Genomic DNA, 9,840 nt, shown 5'->3' with positions numbered 1-9,840 from the left:
TTTGAGCCACTATATCTTGGTGCTCAAAACTCCAATTCTTGTTCCACTTGTTGTGTTGAAAACTTTGATTGTAACTCTAATTGAGTTCTAAATCTCAAAGGCTAGTTCGCATTGTGTGAATTTTGCCAAATTTTCAAAGTTGGCCAAAAATCAACCCCAAAACTGTCTCGATGGTCCAAAACAGCAATTTTGAGCTGAATTTTGAATATCTTCCATTTGGAATCATGGAAAGGTATCTTCTAGGAACTTTTAGTACTTTGGAAGTAGTTTCCAATGGTACCAAGTTTTCCAAATTTGGACTTACGGAGAGTGAGATACGATTTTTCAAAGATCACTCGACAAATCTGAAATTTCCAAACTTAAAGAAAATTGAGGGTTTCAAACTCTCCATTTTTCTTTGATTCTGCTAGACCATTTTACACTTGATTTCGGAGATGCAAATCAAATTTCTCTTGTACTTTTAAAATTCTGCTTTTGAATCTCGATTTACGAGTAATCCAGACTCGTACTTGTGAAATTTTTTTAGATTGTACTAACGTGCAATCTTTCTTGATACTTAGGGATTTTAAGTGATATTGAGTAATAATTCATTATCAATTGCTCAGGCACTCACGAGGACCTTCAAGAGAATCCCACGGTGGACGTCTGAATCTTCGAGTGACAATTTCTCCTTTGTTTACTTGGTGAGTGTCAAGTGCATGAATTTGTTGCTAAGTGGTTAACTGTTTCTTATCCGTTATGTGAATTTGAAATTTTGAGACGAGTGTGTACTTTACTGCACTCGTTCTCTTTCCAACGAAATTATATTCGTATTTTGCTATGTGAATTCATATTCGGCTTGTACATAGTAATGTGGATGTGATTCGTATTTGTGATTTATATATGTGATTCGTATTTGTAATTCTTATTTAGAATTGCGGTTTGAGCGTTGCTCATCGGCCTATGAGGTATTTGTCGATTGGACTGAATTTCATCAACCATTATAAGTATAATCGTATAATCGAGTCTCTAAGCGATAGCATGTACCACACCGATTCGGGTGGGAGGTACCTCTCATGTCGACTCAAAACCCTAAATAAATGATCGGTTCCCTGAGCGATAGCATGTACCACGCCGATCCGGGTGGGAGGTACCTCTCATATCGTCTCAAAATCATAAACCATCCTAAGTCAATTGGAGCGATGTCTCATCGATTATTGGGCGATAGTATGTACCACACCAATTTGGGTGGGAGGTACCTCTCATTCAACTCAGAATTATAAGCAAAGCATAAGTCGATTGGAGCGATGTCTCATCGACCACTGAGCGATAGTTTGTACCACATCGATTTGGGTGAGAGGTACCTCTCATTCGACACAGAATCATGAATGAAATAAGTAAAGTTCTACGGACTATTGAATTAAACTTTGGCAAAGCAAGTGGAAATGAGCTCCTAAGAGCTTCCGTATCCTTCTTGAATGTGTTTTGTGATTATTCGGGAATTGCTTGAATGTTATAGCTTTATCTCTCGTACCAGCTTTATTGCTACTTGAATTACCTGCTTGCATGATTTTCTTGGTCTCACGAGCATTCGCTCACCCCGTTAGATTTGTTTTCCTTAACAGGAGCTGAAATGGGAGAAATTTTGGAGAAGCTTACTTGATGGTTCATTTGATTAGAATTTTGAATGTTTTTGTTTAGACAACTTTTGAAATCTGTATATTTTGGAAATGTAAGGTATTTTTGATAGCTTTTGATGTAAGACTTGAACGTTTAGTAAGGAATTGACCTTCCTTTATATCTTCGACTTCTAGTATCAATTGGTTATTTTTAAATTTGAATTGAATTTGTACTGAGTCCTGGCGAGAGTTAGGCAGGCATTTCGCGGATACCCTTGGGTTCGTCCTTGAGAGAAGTGGGGGCGTTACATACTCAACGCGTGCTAGGGGAACGATTCAATCGGTCAACGGAGACAATTAATCGAAACGTGCACAAAGTGCTTCTTGGGCTATGCAGATTTGCTGCCAAGGCCGTATGACCACGATAATGTTCACCCAAGAATAGCAAACTCAAGACATTTCTATCCATGGTTCCAGGTAAAATTCATCCTGCTAGTATATTGAATAAAAATTCTAATTAATTTGCTATCATCTTCCTTTCCAAAAAATTGTCGATTTTTGTGAATGGCAGGGTGCTGTTGGAGCTCTAGATGGCACACATATTCCGGTATGCCTGCCAAGTGGAGAGCAAATAGCATATACCAATCGACACGGGATACAATCGTAAAATGTCCTAGCAGTGTGTGATTTTGACATGCGATTCAACTACGTGTACGCTGGATGGGAAGGCAGTGCCCACGATGCCCGAGTGCTAGAATCTGCATTGATGCCGCCATCAGATTTTCCAATTCCGCCTTCAGGTCATAATTAGTTAATTAATATTTGTCACACACACACACGAAATATACACAAAGCACTACTGCTATTAATTCTGCATCCATGCTCCCCTAACTGTTTTGAAAAATTTAGGGAAGTACTACTTGGTAGATGCAGGCTATAGAAACACTCCGAGTTTCTTACCACCCTACAAGAATGTACGGGAACGAGACCCAGCCAAACGGTTGTTTAACACTCGACATTCGAGTCTTAGAAATGTTATAGAGCGCACGTTTGGAGTATTGAAAACGAGATTCAAATTCCTCAAGGGCCCGGTGCCGAATTTCTATATGAGCACACAAATTAGTGTGGTAATTGCATGTTGTGCGCTATATAATTTTTTGAGAATGGCACAACCCGGAGATGCCCATTTTGAAGGTTCGAGGATGAAAATGTCCAATTAAAGGTGCAACCCGATCTCGGAGAAAGGGTACGTATGCAGCCACTAAACGTTCCTCGGGCAGAGGTAAAAGCGTGGAAAGCAGCACGCGATGCAATGGCGGATGAAATGTATGCAGCCCAAGGGCGACGCAAGCGGTAGATGACAAGCTTCTGTAATATTCAAACTATCATGAATTTTTAATTTCTGTTGCCATAGTAGATCGAATAAAAGTCAATAATCGGAATTAGTGTTGAGAATCGTGGATTAGGAACTTGAATGTCTAGCATTTATCTCGTAATTGTGGACTCTTGTATTACCTTGGTGGAAAAAAGGATAAATAAAAGTTTTAGTTGTCCAAACAATTATTTCAAGTAATTATTCGCTGTCCAAACGATTATTTGGAAGTTCCATTATTCACAAAAGTCAACTTTGAATATCCCAAATAATATTTTAAATAACACACTATCCAAACACCACCTTGGTTTCTTATCTCCAATGTATTAACAAAATAGTCCCTTTGTATTATGGCGAACCAATTTTTCTTAAATTTGAAGAATTTGGTCAAGGCTAATTTAGAGTTGTTAATGGAGTTAAGAGATCTTAGAGGGTACTTCGTGCCATCTTGCAGAAAACACCAAGCATTCAAATAAAATCCTAAAAGGCTAAACTCACCCAAAACTCTTCAATATAATGAAATAAAAGTTTTTTATACTATGTCAAACATAAGTTTATGCATTTTTCTTTCACCTTTTGGTGCTCCTTTTCATGATATTTCAACTCGAAAATGGCACAAATTCCATAATTATGTTTAAGGTTTTGTGTTTGATTTATTTTAAAGTTATAAAAATTTATTTTCTTCACGATAAAGAGTTTTGGGGTTAGTTTTATGAGTTTTATGACTTATTTGAATTTTTTTAAAACTTTAATATATTGTTGAGACGGATGTGACACGAAAGGTACTAAATGGTCTCTTCACTTTATTAGCAACTCAAATTTCCATCAAAAGGATCTCCTTAACCATATTTTTAAATTTAAGAGGCAAAATTGGCTTGTCATGATACCAAGGAACCAAAACGATCAAAACCTTAAAAACAAGGGATCGGATTGGTTATAATTTGTATTGTTTTAACCATGCATATGCACTCACATGACATTTCTTTTTCAGTTTCAGCCATCAATTCTACAATCGTCACATTTAAATGAAGATAAGGTATTAAACTGATACGTGGTGATAGATGAGCAATCACATTAGTCAAGAATCATAAATATAGTAATTAAATTTTCCCTTACTACTCATATCAGACGAAACCCAAATTATCTTATTTTGCAAGTTGACGAGTTCAAATTATTTTATTTGAAGTTTGGATTTTCATGCGCATGGCGTGTGCAGTTAGCTAAGGTTTAGAAGAAGCAATCATCACTAGTGACAAAATGGCCTGACTAAAGGAAAACCCACAGTCAAAGTAGACCAGTTTTCTGACAACTAGAGTTGTGTGCCTAGAAAAGTTATCTAAGAACTGGATATTCCTTTTAACCTGCAATTAGGCGCGAGGGGGAAAGAAAAGTTTATCGGTCTCCTATCCGAACACATCCTTTTAGTTTTTTTTCCTATAAAAGCCAGAAATAAAAAAAATGATTTTAAAAAATGATAAACATGTCCCAAAACTCAATGGCAAAAATATATTGTTACCAAGCATATGAAAAATAGGGGTGTGAATGTGTCTAATCAAACCAAGTATCTTGTTTATTTATTTTAAAGAATTTTGAAATAGTATTCAAGAATGGCTTGTTTATTTACTAAGTCACATTCAAAAGAATTTTTATTGAGTCGAGTTCGAGTAATTTTTACCTATAAAATCCAAATTTATGATTATTGAGCTAAGCTTGAGCTGCAGTTAAAATTTTTTTCAAACATAAAATGTTATTCTAACTTGATTAGATTAGTTTGCAAATCAAATTTGAACAAATTGTTATTGAACGGAACTTAATTTGAATATTAAATAGTTTAGTTTGTGTTTCCGTTATAATGGAGGGATTTGGGGTTTGGTTCACATTAAAGGATTTGAATCAGAAGCAAAATCTCATTATGGACATGAGTTTTTGCTACTTGTCGAGTTTAGCAACGGGGTGAGTTTTTTATTCTCTAATGAGTTTGGGAAAATATGAGATAAAATGTAACACTTTAATATCCATTAATAAATTTGTTAAACGTCTGACAATGGTAAAATCATATTATACTATTGTATTCAAATGCATAGAATATCTTATTTTATTGATATATGCATCAAGTTTTACTATAACTTTTAATAATATTATGCTCTTTTACTCCTTTTTTTTTATAAAAATAAATTTTACTAACAGATTGCTAGAAATATCTCAAATTTCATTATACATATATTTATCATTTGTACCGTTTCCCCACCCACCCCGGCCCACCCCTGAGGGCAGCCCCAAAACCTTGAAACCACACGTCATCCATGAGCCGTGCAAATCGCAACACATTGGTCTCGGCTATGCATTTGTTACTCGATGAAAAGCGGCCAAGCCCGCTAGCTGCTGATTACTACTAGTATTGACAGAGGCTGCTGGAATAAGCTAGCTCCTACATACAGGACTTGTCTATTCAAAATTCCAACACCACCACCTCCGCCTCCTCCTCCTCCAACCGCCCTCTTCTTCAGTCCTCCTCTTTAAGAATCGACGAAATCTCTGCCTTGTCCAACCAAAAAAGAATTAATATTCATAAAAAAGAAAAGAATAGAACTTCACCCACCTTCTTGATCAGTCTATAGTGAATTTGGTGCTAAAATACTAATCCCGTTACTGCTACTGGTAAGCAATCAGACATGGCAGCGTGGGAGGCTGAGAAGGACAGGACAGTGTGTGTTACAGGAGCAGGGGGATACCTGGCATCTTGGGTAGTCAAGCTACTCCTTTCCCGCCATTATACTGTTCATGCCACCCTCAGAAAGCCCAGTACGTATTTCATCCTTATAACCCTTCCTTCCTGATTTACTAATCGTTTTTTTTTTTTTTTGTTTTGGGTCTTGTATGATTGTTTCATTCCCTTTAATACAGCAATTGATTTTTTGCCTGCTGTCAATTGGCTGTTTCCTATTTGATGTAGTGGGAATTGCTGTAAATGTTTTGTGAAGGGTGAGAAATATGTTTAATTGAAGAAATATATAAAAGCACCTGCTGTGAATTGTGTGCTGCGCTATTTGACGATGTGGGCATTGCTGTGTATGTTTTGTAGACGATGAGAAATATGTTCATCTGAAGAAACTTGACAAAGCAGCTGAGAATTTGAAACTCTTTAAGGCTGATTTGCTCGATTACAATTCCATTTCTGCAGCCATCAGGGGTTGTGATGGCGTATTTCATGTAGCTAGTCCTGTTCCTTCAGGCTCTGTTCCCAATCCTGAGGCAAGACCATTTTCAATCGTTTCAATTGCTATGATATTTCTTCCTTTTCGTTTCCCCAGAATAACATTTTTAACATATCTTTTGTTTATGAGACAGCTATTGTCATAACAGATAATATTTTATTGCGTTTTGCCAAACATGAGCTAAAGTTGGGTATCGTTTAAAATAGAACCTTGTTAAAGCGTTTGTACAAACTTATGAAGTCACTGGGGCTCTTTGTCTTTCTATCATTTCGTGGAAGGATTTTTCAAATGTTGAAATGAGTGAATAAATGCATATAATAATAACCTATGCTGGTAACCAAGTTAAATCACAGGCATAAGCAGTCATGAGTCTTTAACTTTGTATTCATTCACTCCAAAGATGTCAGGTTAACTGACACTACTTAGCTGTCTATCTGGATATATTTTATGCAAAAACAAGCAGTTCAGCATGAAGAGTTGAGTGCTAGTACCTCTGCCAACATGATGATTTGTTGCAGGTTGAACTTGTTGAGCCAGCTGTAAAGGGTACCCTTAATGTACTGAAGGCTTGTTCTGAAGCAAATGTCAAGCGCGTTGTAGTTGTTTCCTCTACTGCAGCTGTTGTAATGAGTCCTAATCTGCCTGAAGGTGAAATCATAGATGAGAATTGTTGGTCAGACGGCGAATACTGCAAGGCAATAAATGTATGCATCAACATAATTTGACTTTTGCAGTTGCACCTTGGTGTTGTAATTGTGCAGAAAATTCACTGTCTTATTCATACTGTTTCTAAGATTGCTGAGAAATCAGATTTTTGCAACTACTATCATCTGTTTCTGGCTGACTATCTAGTACTAATATTGCTCCAGAACTGGTATTGTTACTCCAAGATGGTTGCTGAAAGTGAGGCATTACAATATGCAAAAGAAACTGGCCTTGATGTTTTAACTGTATGCCCATCCTATATTTTTGGCCCCATGCTTCAGCATGATGCAAATGCTAGCAGCCTGATTCTTTTAAAGCTGTTGAAAGGTGATTTACTAGTGTTCGTAATCAATTAGAGAACTATTCCATTATGTTATATTTTATTTTTCTTTCTTTCACCTTCTGCATGGAAGTGTAAATGATACAGTTTTCTCCTTGATATTGGTTTGTGCCTAAGTGAGCATGGATGTCACTCTAGAACTCAGATGACCTCTAAAGCTTAGCAATTTTTTCCTTTTTTTGTACTTGAAAGGTCAAACAATTGAATTTCTTCATGTGGTTGATCAGCTAATTTTCCAAGTAACCCATCATTTTTATGCTTCTGGCTTCCAGTGTTATTTACATGATACACAATGAATTGATGCCAATAAAATTTCACAAAATCCATCTATCTGGTTGCGGTTGACCTTCTAGGAATGAAACTACATTCATGGAGATAACTGCTTTGCCGTCTTTTGGCATTTTTTTTTAATCTTCAAGCCAGCTGAGGTTTTCAGATTCTAAACCTGTAAGCTATCTGCCATTCTGATAGTTTTATGATTTTGGCAATGCTCTAAAAACTTGCAAAGTTATCTAAAAAAAACTGATTGTGGTGTTTGGTTTTTACTGTTGGAATGGAATTAAATTTTCTGCTTGATGGCAAGGAAATTTAAATGAGCAGTGCTGCCAAAAATACTAAATTGTGCAAATGTAATCTTTCCAGACATATGCACAAGCGATTCAAATTTTATTGATGTGAAAATTGTGAGTTTGACCTAATGGAAGATGAGACAGACAATAGGCATAACATCTGAAGAGGTTGCATCTTTCAACTGTTTGCTTGATTTGCTTTGGAACATTGTTGAAGATATAAAAGGTTAACATTGTGACCTGTAGGTCCTTTGCAATTCAAAAGTCACATGAATTTATTGCTGTACTATTTGTCAAAGGGATTGTAGGTTTCATATATGCTGTAAAGAACTCAGAGATTAGCACAGATAACATCTCCTTTTTTGAGATTAAACTGCTCTTTTTTTTCACTCCTTGGCTGCACAGACGGATGTGAAGAAACAGAAAACAAATTCTACAACACAGTAGATGTGCGTGATGTGGCCGAGGCACTGCTTTTGGTTTACGGGAGGCCTGAAGCTGAAGGCCGGTACATATGTTCACCTCACGTCACCACGACAAAAGATATGGTGGAAACTCTGAGGAAAAACTATGCCAACTACAAGTACCCTAAGAGGTGGATTACCATCTTTGAAATTATTTGTCTCATTTTTCAGACACCCCGTTTGTCCTGATTTTCTTGTTTGTTCATGTCCGTCATGATTTCCATTTCCAAAAGTGTGGCATCTACGAGTCTCTACAAGAACCATTTATGTTGTCTGCATATTTTCTTGATATAACTCATTTCTTCGCAGACTTATAGAGGTGAAGGATCAAAGCCGATGGAATATTAGCTCAGAAAAATTGGAGAGGCTGGGCTGGAGGTATAGGCCAGTGGAAGAAACTCTTGTTGACTCTATCGAAAGCTACAAGCAAGCTGGGATCTTAGATTGATAGGGTGCTTCTGTCGTGCGTTAATGCACCTGTGTTTTATAAAAAGAAAAAAAAAGTACTAAGAGAATAAGCCTGTTTTGATGCATGTTACTTTAGAGCTGTTAAACGAGCCGAGTTGAGCTCGAGCACATGACAATCGAGCTCGACTCGAACATCTAATCGAGCTAGCTCGAGCTCGTTCGATTAGTAATTCGAGTTTCACAAGCTGTTCGAGATCGACTCGATGTACTATGTAGAAAATTCGAGCTCGAGCTCGAACTCGAGTACAAAAAGTGAGCCGAGCTTATCAAGATCGAAACTCAAGATCGAACTTGATTTTGAACTTGAGTCGAGCTTATCGAGCTCGAAGCTCGAGCTCGAGCTCGAGCTCGTTTACGGAAGAGCTCGAGCTCGTTTACGGAAGAGCTCGAGCTCGTTTACGGAAGAGCTCGAGCTCGTTTACGGAAGATAGCATATCAGCTTCTTCTACACTCATATTTAGTTTGACAAAAAAAGAACAACACATTCCCTGATATATCATCCACTCAATTCGACAACGCAAAACAGAAGCATCATAAGCACGAGTAGCGAAAAAGAAGTTAAAATTGCAGCTCAAACTATCAAATGGAGGAACAAAATGTCCAAACTCGACATCAGACCAGATCAGATTACAAAATGAAAATTACATAAAAGAGTCCAAACAATTAAACATCAGCCATCAATACGTTTTAAGCAGTTTCTAAAATGTTTAAACTCTAGACCAAGAGTTAAAAACAACTTTTTTGGATGAAAACAACTTGTGAACGATGCAGCTTTTGAACGAAATCAACATGTGAATGAATCAGTTTGCACCAAGCAACATCAACGGCCGTCAAATCAGGTTGTGAATGATTCAGGAAGTTCAACTTTCGCAAATGTGATTAATTCGGTCGCATCAAGTGATTCCTACAAAACAAAAGTATGAAAGTTATAAAATTCTTCAAAATCAGATATAAAGAAACTGTAACAATAACAAAAACATCTAATCAATTACTTACGCGAGACTTATTCTTTAGGCCATGAAGACTGCAGATCCAATCGTTGCCGCAAAGCAACATTTTGCACCATCTCAATTGACATAGAAGCTCGTCGATCATCAATTACTCTACCT

At 37.0% G+C, this 9,840-nt stretch overlaps 1 protein-coding gene across 1 annotated transcript; it reads left to right on the top strand.

Annotated features, from left to right (window-relative positions):
* Positions 1–5,349: 5,349 nt before the first annotated feature.
* Positions 5,350–8,928, top strand: LOC113762487 (cinnamoyl-CoA reductase 1-like). The gene is made up of 6 exons (XM_027305952.1): positions 5,350–5,772; positions 6,053–6,222; positions 6,704–6,889; positions 7,055–7,217; positions 8,205–8,394; positions 8,573–8,928. Exons 1-6 carry the CDS (start codon positions 5,643–5,645, stop codon positions 8,709–8,711), a joined length of 978 nt encoding a protein of 325 aa, XP_027161753.1. The 5' UTR covers positions 5,350–5,642; the 3' UTR covers positions 8,712–8,928.
* The last annotated feature ends 912 nt before the right edge of the window (positions 8,929–9,840 follow it).

This window comes from Coffea eugenioides, chromosome 2 (genome assembly GCF_003713205.1).
Source record: "Coffea eugenioides isolate CCC68of chromosome 2, Ceug_1.0, whole genome shotgun sequence".
NCBI lineage: Eukaryota > Viridiplantae > Streptophyta > Magnoliopsida > Gentianales > Rubiaceae > Coffea > Coffea eugenioides.
The sequence above is the reverse complement of the archived record's forward strand: the minus strand, read 5'-3'. Positions and strand labels throughout refer to the sequence as shown.

Bases quoted from the DNA above. Each gene is read 5' to 3' on its own strand.
- LOC113762487 (XM_027305952.1), top strand. From the start codon at position 5,643: ATGGCAGCGTGGGAGGCTGAGAAGGACAGGACAGTGTGTGTTACAGGA. The intron at 6,223-6,703 runs GCAAGACCATTT...GATTTGTTGCAG, and splicing joins GCTCTGTTCCCAATCCTGAG to GTTGAACTTGTTGAGCCAGC. The intron at 8,395-8,572 runs GTGGATTACCAT...ATTTCTTCGCAG, and splicing joins AACTACAAGTACCCTAAGAG to ACTTATAGAGGTGAAGGATC.